This window comes from Athene cunicularia, assembly GCF_003259725.1.
Source record: "Athene cunicularia isolate RWA chromosome 1 unlocalized genomic scaffold, athCun1 chr1_part1, whole genome shotgun sequence".
Lineage (NCBI taxonomy): Eukaryota > Metazoa > Chordata > Aves > Strigiformes > Strigidae > Athene > Athene cunicularia.
Window position 1 is genome coordinate 19,240,904 of NW_020799091.1, and position 15,548 is coordinate 19,256,451.

At 35.5% G+C, this 15,548-nt stretch overlaps 1 protein-coding gene across 12 annotated transcripts in view; it reads left to right on the forward strand.

The window, feature by feature from the left end:
* SGCG (sarcoglycan gamma) overlaps positions 1-15,548 on the forward strand; it is a 149,160-nt gene that overhangs the window by 60,283 nt on the left and 73,329 nt on the right. For 6 of the 12 annotated variants that reach the window (XM_026860385.1, XM_026860354.1, XM_026860439.1 and 3 more), the window contains one exon: positions 12,674-12,871. In XM_026860385.1, coding sequence (XP_026716186.1) covers positions 12,677-12,871 — 195 coding nt within the window. In that variant the 5' untranslated portion in view covers positions 12,674-12,676. Of the gene's footprint in view, positions 1-12,239; positions 12,263-12,673; positions 12,872-15,548 lie in introns of those variants that run through there. The other 6 variants (XM_026860403.1, XM_026860374.1, XM_026860450.1 and 3 more) reach the window with 3 other exon arrangements.

The window sequence follows — 15,548 nt, forward strand, 5'->3', positions numbered from 1 at the left end:
TAAACACAGGCAGTTAAACAGTTCCTCTTAACATTAGGATTGGGTTTAAGTATGGTGTTACTCACTCTTTCAGTTGATTTAGTTTTCTTTCATTGTTTTTATTTTTTAACTTCCCTGTCAAAATACATTGTTTTTTCATTAAGGAGGCATTTATTATTGTGGGATTTTTAAAGAGTCTATGATGTATTATTTATCATTCAGGAATACATTTGAGGTTTTAATTACAGAAAATAGGCTTATTAGCACTACCAATAAAAATTTAAACAGTGGCATTTTCTGCTTTCATATTTCATTCTTATTTCTACTCAAACATGAGAAAAAGGAGCGAAAAAGGAATGGATAATCATCCACCAGAGATTCATTCTGGTGTTTGGAAGGCACTGTTAAGGTGCAGAACTGTACAATTCTTATCAGCTATGTTTAAATTTCAAGCCTCACTTTGTGGAACATGTATACCTGAGGTAGTCACTAAGGGAATATCTTCACTGTGCTTCAGGCATCCCTTCCCAGCATGAGCAGTGGGAGTTGCCTTTCCCTCTTACTCCGTAAGCTGTGTTGCACCATCCTCACACCATCCTTTCTTCTTCAGCAGAAATCTTCTTTCCTTCTTGACTTGTTCATAATTATGGATATGGAAGGGAAAAAAATGCACCAAGTCAGGAAGTGCAGGATGAAAGTTATGCCAGTGGAATTGCCAGTCTTTGTGTGCTCACGACTATTGGAATTTGCATGACTTCTGAATCCATTTTATGTAACTACCCTAGACTAGAAAATCTGAAAGCAATTTTAAGCTTAGGAATTCACTAAAATTCACACTTTCAGTTGAGCTATTGCTGGATCCTGAGCTAAGGAGCTTTTTAGGATCTGGACTTGACTATTATCCTGAATTTGACTCCTGTTGTCTCAGTGGACTACATTAGGGTCCCGTGGATTTGTCCCATCTTGAGAAAATACCTTAAGACAAGATTTCTTGATTTCAGTTTTCTAAAATTTGCTTCACTGATGACATGTAGAAACAGGAGACCTGGTTACCCAGGATATGGAGAAGGCTGAGGTACTTGGTGACATTTCTGCATCAGTCTTCACCAACAAGTATTGCAGCCACACTACCAAGTTGCAGAAGGCAAAGGTGAAGGCAGGGACTGAGAGAATGAAGAACCACCCACTGTAAGAGAAGATCAGGTTCAAGACCATCTAAGGAACCTGAAGGTGCACAAGTCCATGGGACCCGATAAGATGGATCCATGAGACCTGAGGGAACTGGCTGATGAAGTGGCTAAGCCACTGTCCATCATATCTGAGAAGTCATGGCAGTGTGTTGAAGTTCCTGCAGATGGGAAAATGAGAAATATAACCCTTTTATGGGGAAAAAAAGGGGGGAAAAGGGAAGATCCAGGGAACTACAGGCCAATTAGTCTCACCTCTGTGCCCAGCAAGATCATGGAGCAGATCCTTCTGGAAACTATGCTAAGGCACATGGAAAACAAGGAGGTAATTGGTGACAGCCAACATGGCTTCACTGAGGACAAATCATGTCTGACAAATTTGATGGGTTTCTAAGACAACGTTACAGCATTGGTGGACAAGGGAACAGCAACTGACGTCATCTACCTGGACTTGTGCAAAGCATTTGACACTGTCCCACATGACTTCCTTGTCTCTAAATTGGAGAGACATTGATTTGATGGATGCACCACTCAGTGAATAAGGAATTGGCTGGATTGTTGCACTCAAAGAGTTGTGGTCAACAGCATAATGTTGAAGTGGAAAGCAGTGATGAGTGGCGTTCCTCGGGGATCAGTATTGGGACCAGTGCTATTTAAAGTCTTTGTCAGTGACATGGACAGTGGGATTGAGTGCACCCTCAGCAAGTTTGCCAACAACAGCAAGGTGTGTATGGTGGTCAACACACTGGAGGGAAGGGATGTGCCATCTAGAGGGACCTTTACAGTCTTGAGTGGTGGGCCCATGCAAACCTCATGAAATTCAGCAAGGCCAAGAGGGAGGTCCTGCACATGGATCAGGACAATGCCTGGTATCAGTGCAGGCTGAGGGATGAAGGGCTTGAGAGCAGCCCTGCAGAGAAGGACTTTGTATTGGTGGATAAATAACTGAATATGAGCCAGCAATATGCACTTGCAGCCCAGAAAGCCAATCACATCACATCACATCACATCCCGTAGCAGCCTTCCAGTACTTAAAGTATGCCTACAGGAAAGATGGCAAGGCACTCCTTATCAGGGAGTGTAGTGACAGGATGAGGGGTAACAGTTTTAAACTGAAAGGGGGTAGATTCACATTAGATATATGGAGGAAGTTCTTCACTGCGAGTGTGGTGAGACACTGGAACAGGTTGCCCAGAGAGGTTGTGGCTGCCCCCTCCCTGGCAGTGCTCAAGGCCAGGTTGGACGGGGCTTTGAGCAACCTGGGCTAGTGGAAGGTGTCCCTGCCCATGGCAGGGGGGTTGGAACCAGATGATCTTTAAGGTCCCTTCCAACCCAAACCATTCTATGATTCTATGAATCGCGGAGTAATAGACAACTTGCAAAAGAACATATATCTCTGGAAGTTGCACAGTTAGAGAATTCCTGATTGGGAGGCAGAGACTGTGTATAGCTTGTTCTGTAGTTGGGAAGTGATATGTAGATCCCTGGTTTCCTCCTCCATTTAAGAGGAAGTGAAAGTTATACGAAGGAGTCCTGCAAGGTTTAACACAAATTACTGATACCAGAGTCCCCCCTGTAATATTTCTGCATGCATAAAGGTTACAGAGAGCTGGAATGATTTAATCTCATCCCAGGTCAATTTGCAAGACAATAGAAGCACCTTAAATTAAAATAGTCCCTTGTTAGGAGGGGAGGAAGAAAGAGGAGGGTGTCTGAGAAGTTCTGTGCATCTTATCTTGGATGATTCATTCATTTTTCTAACCTCTTAATTTCCTAAACAGGCAGCTACTAGTGTCAGTATTCAAAGAAATTAATTGCATTCCCACAAAAAGGCAACTTTGGCAAAAATATCATCAAATATGGTAGCTAAACTAAGCAGATAGAGAACAAAATTCATTAGGACAGTCCTGAAGTTGAGTTGGACAGGGCAAGGAAAAAAAGTAGTAGGAGAGCGAAGGTCATGCTGAAGAAAATTTAAGTTGGTATATTAAGCTGGAAATCACCATTTTCTCATCTGTACATATGTTGGTAACATGTAAATAGAATTTAAAAATTTTCAGGTCCTGGGAATGGGGTATATTTTTATACTGGAAGAAGAACTTAATGAGAAGTTCTCATAATAGAATCTTAGTCAAATGAACAGGAATAAAATATCCCTCTATGACTGAAACAGAACCACATTTTAAACTCTATTCCATACATAGCTGGCAAATTTATCTTATTTCCTTTCTTTCTTACCAAATCCGGCTACTGCAGCTGGATTTCAGATCTGCAGGGGCCATATATCTAGAATTTTAACAAGGATGGAAGAAAGCAGCACATTTCTTGACTCTGAATGCAGTTGTAGCACCAGTAATTCCAGCACTGTGTGCAAGGCAGGGGAGGCTGTATCAGAATAGTTGCACTTGCTTTTCAGCAAGTTACTTGGATTTAAGTTGACTAACATTAGTGATAATTATACCTAGTAAAGATATTTAGGAAAGTTTATCTATTTGGCTGATAGGTTAAAGGAAGACAGCAGCATTTTATGGAAAATTGTTGATTCAGTCAGCTAGACCCGGGAGGGGGTGAAAATCTGCAACCTTGAAATTGAGGGAACCACTAAAACTGCTGAGTCTAGAAAACTAGCAAAGAGGTTCTGAAAGCAAAGCTTAGACTGAGATATGGGTAACTGAAGACCAGGATCTCCATGGAAGCGATCTTTGAAATATTTTTACTACCACATGCAAGACCATGGGGAAAGAACATGAGTAAGGAAAGGGGCTCAAATTCGTTAGGAGCTGAGAATATTTTTGAACTAAAGGGAACTAGTAATAGGAATGACATCTTCATTTTAACAGAAATGGAACCAGGCAGCTGACACTTTAAAAAGCTTAGAGCTTTTTAAACAAGGAAAAGCAGAGTAGTGCACAGGAGCACATTTGGAACAGTACGGAAGACATTAAAAACATTATATATCCCTGGCTACAGGATAAAAAAGAACCTAGGATATGATGAATAAACAAAGTCTCAAATTGGAGGTAAAAGACTGGGAAAGAAAGGAAAGTTTCTGTAGCCTCAAAATGATAGGAAAATTAAAATGCTTAGCTTTAAGGAAGCTAAGAAACTAAATGAAGCTGAGTAGTCGTGTTGAAAATGTAACAGAAGGAAAACAGTCAGTGGGTAACACCAAGTTAAAAACATATGGGAAAGACAGAATAGGACATGCAGGTGGTGCCATGTGTTAACAGTCCATGCTCATGGACTGAAATGTGGAATCTATAGAATTAGAATAGTAATAGTAGCAGTAGTATAAATATGATTGATAATATTAAAGACTGTATTGCCAGTGGCCTGACCAAGGTGATTACAATGGCTGTGACTTGCTGTAGTAGATCAGAAACACTGAGAGGGAACTGTATTTCTTCTTTTACCTTTGTAGTATAAATGTCATAATTAGGTCCAACGTTCAGACCACATTTTTAGATCCCATAAATGACTGGTTTGGGAAGCAGTTTCTCAGGAAGCAGAATAATTTCTGGACTTAATTCTGAGCAGTACACAGGGTCTCTTTCATGTTGTTGTCAAGGAGTATATTGTAACATTGGCCATGTTGATGTTAAAGTATCTTTGATGGAGTAACAAGAACCAAAGAATCTTAGTCATTGTTCTTAACTTAAAAAAGGACTTAGCCATGTAAAAAGGAAGCAGCCTGTGAAAAGGAAACAAATTTTTACATGTGACTATTTCAAAATACCATTATCAGATGCTCAGGGTAAATACGTATTTAAAAGACACGGCTAAACCAATATAGCTAAAAAGCAGGACGAGAGAAATTAGAAGGAGGAAGGTATTCATAAAAACATGTTAGTAATATCAAATGGCATACAAAGGATCAAAACTCCGGTAGGCTAAATGTAACACAGTAATCCAAGCAGTATGTAAGAATTTGAAAAAAAATGGTAACTATTTTTGCAAATTCCATGCAGGGCTGCCACTGAGACTGTAGACAATCAGAGCTTAGCAGGACTTTTCAGAGATACTAAGGCTATTGAGGAAAATAAATTCCTGATAATGTATGGTTGCACCTTGTTTTTTTTTTTCCAACAAGTAACCAATTCTGATGTCAAAGTTAACCCTTCTTTGAGCAGGGAGTAGGACCAGATGATCTCCAGAGGTCCCTTCTGACTTCCATGTTTTGTGATTCTATGATTCTGTTCTGGGAAAACTGCTACATCGTAAATCAAAAGGCTACCTCTCATCACCTCATGAACAATTGAATGCAGTAACACAGGTATACTGTTGTTCCATAATAAACTCCTGTCTTCTGTCATACCGTAGAGGACCAAAAAGCAGATTAAGCAATCTCCTTCTACTTTGTCTGTTTGTATTAGTTGAAAGCCTTAACTAAGGATTTAAATGACTCATAATTTGAGTCATGTAGTTCATACCTATCTTAATTACAATTACAAACATTTTGTTAAATGCACAATTAAAGAAAAGTCATCTAGTGGAGCGAATCTATTCTGTTTTCTGCTTCACATGTAAAGTATTTTTAAGTCCAGGAAAGAGAGAGAGAAAGAAACCTCACAGACAGAAGAGCCTGCAATATTTTACGTTCTGATCATGACTGCAGTAGATTATGTATCTTCCGTTCTCCTGGTGGACTTGCAGTCCTTTGTGTGAACACTTAAATGATCTTGACACCATTATTGGATCTCAGTCTTTCATTGTTAGGTGAAAAAGGCTATTTTCTCTTTGTGAAAGACTTCTAAAATCTGTAATAGTAATGAGTAATGAGAGCTCTTGAGGTCTAGCCAGTAGCCTTGTGGATGAGACACACATCTAGATGTGGGCGTCTCACCCACATCATCATGCAATCACTTCTTTATCAGTTATTCTAAGTTCTGTGTTCTTGAAAATATTTCTGTTGTCTAACAAGAGAAAGTAAAATATATATTGGAAATCTTGGGAAAGTAAATAATTGTGAGATTTTAAATTTTTTTTCCACATTACAGTACTCAGGGTCACTCAAGAAAACTTAGTTGTAATGGTGACTGAATTTCAGAGACAGAAGATTCACTTTTTCTTTTTTTTTTTTTTCTTTTATAATTAAAGTGTTTTAAGGCATTTTACATGAAAGACATGGGATTTCTTATACCAGAAACTAGCTACCTCTTAAAATGTTAGTGAGGCATGCAAAAAATCTGTCTAGAATTTTTGCTCAGCCTTTTGATTCTGAAGGAAGTATCATGAAAATTATTTTTTCCTGATCCAGTTAATGTTTTGGGAGTTTGTTAAAGGAGGAAAAATAAATCAAGTTGAAAGACTGAAAACAAAGTTCTAAAAACATTTTTACTTTAATGAGATTTGAAAGTACACAGACATTAGACAAATAATAATTTTTAATATAGGACTTCATCCTATGCTGTCAGTGACTACCTTTCAGCTATTGCAGTGGTTCTTAAAATGTGCAAAGCTGTTAATTGTGAACATGTCGTAGTTGTTATGTAAATTTGCACTGCAGGGTATGCAAACAGTTAACTAGGCCATATGAATTTCTTTCCCAGTTTCCACAAATTATGCTGCAGGGATCCAGCTTGTTTTAGCTGATGACACTAGTTTACAACTGAAACTGTAATATACTATATAATGCACAAATCTCAGTAAAGCAAGGTTAAACAAGGTTAAATACAATATGTTTGAACAAGGGAGGGTTGAAACGAATTAGAAAATCTTCATCTAGTCATGAGAGTTTGAGTTTTCCTTACGTTTCTGATTTTGTCTTGAAAGCTTCTCCATATGGGTTCCAAAAGTTTCCCTTATTTTCTACTTTTTTATTTGAATAACAGGTTTGCCTGAACTGTTTTTCCTCTGCTGGGAAAACACACCAGCTTGGAAAAACACTCTTTCCTGTTGGTTAATCAGTGGACTGCTTCTGTCCTCCACAAAGACAAAAGTGTGCATGCCTGAATGCCACCGGTGTGAAGTCTTAATGTAGTTCTGATGTTTACTGCATAATAATACCTATCTAGATCAATGCATTATATAAAACCACTAATAAACATAATGTTCCATGAAGATACTGTATGCAGATTGTAAAAGTAGTTCTCACTTGCCTGAGTTGACAGGTTGTTTTATTTCAGTTCACAGCTTGTTTATAATGGCACAAGAATTTAGTTTAAATGGTTAAAATCGTCTTTCTACTGAACTGTTTTAGTTTAACACTATCACCTCTTTCATCCCCACATATACTGTGAATTTTCTTGCATGGGAATGAATATACTTCATGTAAAGAGAGAAGAGTAGAAGCACTGATGACTGAAGTTCCCTTTCAAAAGTACATGTATAGTATGAACGTCAGTGGTGCAAATTTCTTCATGAAACCTCACTAGTTCTCTTTAACTCTGATTTGAAAAAGTTCTCTTGAGTGCTAAGCTTTTTGTCCCTTTGCTGAAAATCCAAACACTGACTAAAAATATAAAATGCTAATAATTATGTAATTATTAATGGAATTATGTGTTATTAGTATTAACCAAGTAATCTTATATTTAAACTGTGCTTTCTAATAGTTTATTATTAATTGCTTTATGACATGACAAAGTACTTGAGTAATACAGTTATGAACTGTGCATTAAGAATTTTATTTATGTTCAAGAAAACAACATAGCCATTTATGAACAAAACCAGTGAAAACATATTTTTACAATTGAAATAAACTGAGACTGCTTATTTTAATTGAAATATTACTGTCTTCAGTAATTCCTACAGATAAATAATTTCTGAAAATAACACTATTAACAAGCTTCTATTCAGGCTTGCTTTCCAAAGCAGGCTTACTAATAAGTTTAAAAATTCCTTTTTCAAAACACAGCTGTCTTAATTGAAGAGCTGTCAGAATAGCTTTTTGAACTTGATGCCCAAACTAACCTAAATCCAACAGTAACATTATTGCTGGATATATTTTCAGTATCTAGGTATTAATATAAAAACCTCCTGGACCTCTGAATCATGCAAGTCAGAGAAGCCAGTCTCCAAGTCTGTCATGAAAAAAGGTGAAATAGATCCAAGGAAATGTTCTGTCATGGCTTTGTATTTTTAGAGGGCAACTTTAGTAACACAATGTAAAGAACATACAGCAGCTCATATGTGTATTCCTATAATCATTAATTTCATGCGTTATGTGCAACTCTTACAAGTAACTCCTGAATGCATGAAAAAATCTCACATGAGTGTACAAGTATTTCACAAGTTATATCTATCATTTAAAATCCATGACAAATCTTTTGGCAGCTGATTAGCATTCAGTATCTGTTTTAAATCAGCAAATGGGCAAGAAGTAATTGGATAAAAATGGATCCCAGTAAAACAGATTATGACAATTGAAAAATACTTTCAAATAGAAAACTACCATATGGCCACATATACAAAAGCCCATACGGAATATTCAAGTAGTTGACCTTAATCTGATTTGACATCCGATTGTGTAGGCCCTTGAGTAGGAACACCAAGAAACTCAACTTCCCATTAAGTAGAATATTTTTTCTTACAGTACTTCTGGCATGATACAAATAATACATGTTTTCATGGCCCATTTGAATGATGTCAGAATTTTCATTCTGAAACTAAATTGCCATTTTATCTGCACTGTAGGTTTCTAGGACTGTTTTTACTCTCTTGTTCCTCACTGTGTGCTGCCTCATTGTAAAAGAACATGAAGTTACTGAAGTCATCATTCATTGTGCAGACTTCTTTCTTCTCCAACTTGTCTACACTCAGTTGTCTAAGTAACCATGTCCTTCTTGGTGTCTGTTTAGTATGCTCCTACACAAGCAACTTACAGTTTCATGGTTTGTTTTTTGGTTGTTTTGTTTGGGGTTTTTTTTTACATTTACAAATTTACATTTACAAATTACATTTTTCATCATATTACTAAATATGTGGTTTTTTTCCTTCTAAGAGTCTTGAATCCTGACTTCACCAGCCAACTGTGAGATCTGCCTGTCTAAGGCTTTCCTTTCAGTCCAGCTTTCTAAAACAACCCAAATCTATGAAAGAATTTCTCTCTGTCTTCTCCAGGCAAGTCTGAGGTTATTCTTCTGTGTGATTGCAGCTCGTGAATGTGTAAGTCAGTAATATGCAAAGTTGATTCTTCCAGAAGAAACAGTCCAACAGTATCAATTCTTAAAGGATTTCCCCTGCAACTATTTGGTACTGGGCCACTAATTCTCTTTAAAAAAAATAAATATTATATTAATTAGAAAAATTTAATCTTTTTCAAAGCAGTCAGTTGTCTAGACCAGCATTACCCATTTTCTAGGCCCAAAGCAATTTTTGGCAGTATTAATAATGCTCAGAACAACAGAAATGTTTTCTGTCAGGAAAAAATAATTTATGCAGGTAACAGTGCTGTGCTGAGAGATGTCCTCTGTGGAATTTCTGAAGGGCTGAAAACAATCACAAAACTCATACGCTTTTTGGTGAAATAGATAATGGATTTTGACCTCGCCTCATTAAACAGCAGTACATAATACATTATGTATAAAACCCTCAACACACACAATAAACATTTTACAGCAGACTAAAAGTAGAACAGAAGGAGACCAGAAATCAAAAGAATCCTATCTTCTTGTTAGATTACATGCTTCTTGAAATCATTCTTGTTGGAATTAATTTGACCAAATACTTATGCCTAAAGCATGTAGGTATATACATATGAAAAAGTCATCCCAGGCTTTCCTTATTTCTTCTTTTTTTTTTTTTTTTAAAGAAATTAAACACATATGAGTTGCAGTTTCTATGGATGTCTAAAATATCTATCTAAAATAAGTCAGATAAATAATTCCCAGAGGGGTAGGTTTATCTCCATTAACCATAAAGTGAGTTCAGGTTGACTTGCTCAGATATTGAAAGCTAAATTGTTGGTATTTAACATTGTGAAATGAATAGTAACCTCAGAGACCACTTGTGATGAGGCAGACATCGAATCATGAAGATCTGAGAATTAATGTACTCTTTATCAAATGGCATTTCTATTGCCAAATTTATGTTGAAGATGTAGCAAACAGCATTACAAAGAACAGGCTAAGTTTAGATGCCACAGCTAGAGATTTGTTGTTGAAGGCTCAGCTAACATCATGAGACTCTGCAGTTTCTGAAGAGTGGCCCATTTTCCCACAGCCTTATTGAAATAACCATTTAAGTGTACTTAGAAGTAGACTTTATCTCCTGAAAAAAAACAAAACAAAACAAAACAAACTACAAACAAACAAACAAAAACAAAAAACAACACCAGTCTGTCTTCTGAAGGGGCTTCTATTACTATGGAAATATTAGTAGCTGTCATCTGTCTTGTTTCTTGTTATACTGACAATAAATATGTGTAATGAAGGAAACCACAAGCAACTCAGAGGATACCCTGTGTTAGGGTATTCGATAGTAGTGCTATACATGAGCAAGAACTGCACGGGTTATTTCTCAAAGTATATCTGTTAGTGTCATCAGATAACAGTCACTGCATCCTATTACTGTAAGTTACAGGGTTCAGGAGCAATTTGTGTGGAAGTAAGGGTAAAGGTTTTCTAAGCATTTTATGAAACCTGTTGTATGTATAAATGTCCTGGTTTGTCTTACTTGGCAGAGCATGGTAAAGTAGATTTAAGATAGCGGGCAACTTCTATGTGAGTGATATGGTTTGTTATACAATCATTAGCAGGAAAATGGAAAAAAAAAAAAAGGTAGCAATTCATATATAAACAGTATCCTATAAACAGTACTAGGTGCTTGAGTAGTACACAGAACTGAAAAATATAATCTGTTTTAAAGAAATGTAGTTCACGTGGGGAATATTAATTAACATCTTGTACATCTACAATGTTTAACAGTAATGTTAAGGCAAGTTATTTGAGAATCTGTTATTCTCCACTAATAAATCCTTATACTATTTTCAGTATTTTCCACAGAAGAAAAGATTTATGTACACAGTATCATGATCAACTGAGACTGATAGCAGCAAAAGATTAATTAGAATATTGTCCCATAATGGCTGTAGCACAGTTACATTATGAACTGCTGATCAAGTCTTATTTTTTAATATAAATAAACAACCAGTTAAAAGATTTTTGAATGGAAGTGCAGAAATAAGATGAATTCTGCATATATGGAAAGAGATGATGCATGAACTTCCATTCCATTTTAAGCTTATATTGCGTTCTCTGTCTTGTAGTTTGATGGGAAGCTACAGGAACAAAAGATGACATCTTTCTAAAGATGAGGGTTAGAACTGAGGCATAAGCTTGTTACAGACATAGGATGACTCTGCAGGAGACTTGAAAAGAGCTTCTTTAACAACTTCGAGTAATTCAGCAGCTAGGCAAGGATGTTATTTAGTCATGTTTTGAAAGCTGTGTGAGCAGAGCACAGTGATCTCTCATTTCCAGGCATAAATTCAGAATTTAGAGATGTGTGAAACCTGTCTGAAGGTGCTCTCTCATTTGGGAACATTATATTGTAGGAAGGTTGACCAGGTTTTGGATGTAAGATGCCAGTGGATATACCTGGCTCATGGGAAATGCTTGAAGTTACAATACCTATTTTCTTTTTGACATGTATGGTTGGTTTGGAGTTTTTTTTATTTATATTGATGGAAATGAGACACATGTTGCCCACTGTTCTACATAAGCAGCTTCAGGTGCTGAGTTCTTATTCTCTTGGCTGAAATTGTAAGCTTTAATGAATGGTTTGAATTGTTGGTGATCTCTGTGCTGTAAAGGTAGAAGTTAGTGAATATCTCCATGTTTTAAGGAAGTGAAACTGGTAAGATTTCTTCAAATTCAAACAATGCTTCTTTAAGAACTATAATATAAAGGAAGTTGTTTAAACCAGGTAAGTAAAGTTTTTATTGCTAATATATCTTTAAATATGAATATCCAATAAATTCAGAAATCATCACTTCTTTTACATTATTAAGAACCATTTCACTCCTTTGTGTACAGATTCTGAAGCTTAACATATTTTGGCATTCCAGTGATAGTTAAGTTTTGCAATAGAAAGAATGCATTTTATTTCTGAATTGAGGAAAGAATATGTAGAAGTATGTTTAAACCTGTGCTTACAAGGTACCATTATCACTTGTAACTATTTTTACAGTAAAATTATATTGTTCTGTGAACCACAGATTATGATACGATCCTATGAAATATTCTGTGATGGGAGAATTAGAATAGTATGAAAAATGGGAGGAAATCATTGCCATTCTATATAGGATAAAATAAATTCAAGTTTAGTCCTGAAAATATCAATTGATGCAGCTTGCATGTTAAAACCATGTATACAATCATGTGTACCAAAAAGTAAGATGTAAGCGTAATTTGAATGGGACATGATAAAAATGCTGTCTGGGTAAAATTTCATGAGAGTTTCTAGTAATTTCCTACTAGAATTATATCTTCACATTTTCCTTGGGGTTTTATATAAATATTTTAAATTTAACTCAAAAAACTAAGCAGTCCCTTTTTTTCTTTACATAGCAGATGGTACGTGAACAATACACTACAACAACACCAGGCACTAGCCTAGAGAGGCCGAAGAATGAATATGTCTACAAAATTGGAATTTATGGCTGGAGAAAGCGTTGCCTCTACCTGTTTGTTCTCCTCCTGCTTATCATCCTAGTTGTGAATTTTTCTTTGACAATTTGGATTCTTAAAGTGATGTGGTTTTCCCCAGTAAGTGTCCGCTTTAATTTTCCATTCTTTTCATAGTCTCTTCTTTTCCCTGCCTCACCACTTCACTTATTTAGTATGTACATCAGCTTCTCTGTAACTGATGGTTCTTTATTCTTCCTTCTCAACTGTAGCTTGTACTTTGGTTGAAAGTATATAAAAACCATCTATCTTTGAACATACTTCCTGATCTGTAATTTCTGTATTGGTAATAATCTTTAAAATACCGAGTTGTTGATACCTTATATTGAGGTGAATTCTAACCATTCTAAGAGAATGAATCTTAACCATTGTCTCATAGCATCTGTTTAGTTTATATTTTATAATTGTGATTACTGTAATTTGATCTCATACAGAATTCCTTAGTGTTAAAATATTGCTGACAGTTGCTGTTATTTCTTAGCTTCCTTCTCCTATTTATCAGAATTTCAAATTTAACAATTTATTTGCCCAATTAATTACAGCTTAGAGGTAGTTATTACTACTTCGTGCTTGAGGCTAAGCAACTACGTTATTCAGGAATAAATTTAATAACTTTCCACTGCCATATATATTTTAATATTTATAATGTAATTTGCAGGAAGGAGATTAAAGGCTAACTTTCAGAAGTCTGCAAGACGTAGCTTTAGTCAGAATGCAATAAAGTGCATCAGTGAATATTGAAGCTAAGCTAATTTGTTCCTAACATGCAGTCATGATACACAGGTGATTTGAATAGACTTGTTACAAGGAAAACAATAATAGTAAATTCCTACAGCTCTGCCTTTGCTACTGAAGAAAGTGTTATATTAAGGTTCCCATTATCTATTGTTATTACACCTCTGTCACTAAATGAGGGTCATTTTATCTTCATAGAAGCATTTCTATACTTTGTCTTACTGTAAAGAAAGTAGGTTAATTTTAAGTGGTACTTACTAATACAGTTACTAGTGCTTGAATTCCCATCAGGTTTCTTCCCCCACATAAATTCTTTTCAGCACTGTTACTGTCATACAGATTACAATACAGAACATCTTAGATCACATATAATTTTTCTATTATGCAGGTCATGGTCATCTTCCACACATGGAAGATGTGTACTTAGTGACTACACGACATGAATCACAAAGAACCCGTATAACTTGAAATTTTTACCTGTGTGGCAAGGGTTTATATTTTTAAGGAGTTTTAAAATTTTCTGTTGGTTTGGTTTCTTTGTATGAAACTGGGTATTTCTTCTCTAGTATCAGTCAGGACTGAAAAAATAGCATCAGAAACTCCACTTCTAGGAACTCCTATCTCCTACTGGTAATAGTGAAATATTATCCTATGCAGTCATCAGTTATTTGGCAAATACTAGTCTATGAGCTGTGCTCACTTTTTATATTTATTAATTATGTGTTCTAAGTATAGTAGGTAGAGATTACACTACTTATGTTAAATATTACTAACAGATATTGTAATTATAGCTAATACTTTAAAAGTATTTAGTCCTAGTCTTAAAAAAACACATTAACATTTTATCCCTGTCAACAATATTAGAATATTAATATCTAATAAAATATTAACAACTGTTTCTCTGTAAAGTAATACAAGAAACAAATTGTAGTCTTACTAAGGTTAATAACCATTTATAAAAAACATGATACACATTGAAAAAGGCATTTTTTATAGTACAGTTCTGAAGAGAGTTTATGCTTAAAGAACACTTTAAACATAACATGACTGTATTATGTAGTTTTATTAGGATCACACTTTTGCAGTAGAGTGCATAGGGCTGTTAGTGCTAGTGACTGATTGGCAGTTCTATAGCACAGTCCTTTCATGAGCCCACACAAAGTTGACAAAATTGTTATTTAGACACCAAAGTTTCTTTGTTAGAATAAAAATTGTTTTCTTTTTCTGTAAAACATCCTTAAATCTTTCATTAAATAATAACTTGCAGTATACAAAAATCATGTGCTATGTCTATTCATACATACAGACTAAAATAATAATGAAATTATGAACAGAGATTCAGCAAGTTTTGGCATAGAATTAATCCATGCATACATTTCATGTCTCAACCCCCCAAAAATAGTGTGATAAATATTAGCAAACAAGTTAGGCTGATAAAGAATGTGAACCATACACGTATGCTGTGAGATTAATAGATTTTAATCTCCTTGCAGAAATTTGGAAGGATGATGAAAGATGGAGACTTTTCTAAACTCCATTGCTTGAGAAACCTTCAGCATTAAATGAACATGACTGAATTGTATTTCATTTCATAAAGACTAGACTAAAAGGGAACAACCTGAACAGAGAATATATTGCTTTTCTCATACCGCCCCAATTACATAACATGTGAGCATTCCCAAGTTGTGCAGCTTTTTTTTTTTTTTTTTTTTTTTCTCTGCTGGAGTTTGGGGGACAGGGTCTCATTTTTTTTGGAGGGTGACAGAAGAAAGCTGTGGATTCATTATATTCACCTGTTTTAGAGAAGTCAAAATCAAATAATTATGCCTTGAGCTTAGTGAATAAGGTGTAGTAGAGTAATTTAAAAACTAAAATTAGTTTTGCATTAAAATTAGAAAGTTTGAAAAAAATGGAGGTTGGATTTTTTTCCTCTGCACATATCAAAAGTTTGCATGAAATGGAAATTATAGATTTTGTTTTTAACATATTGAGGCTTTCTGAGAACTAGAGGGGACTGATAGTC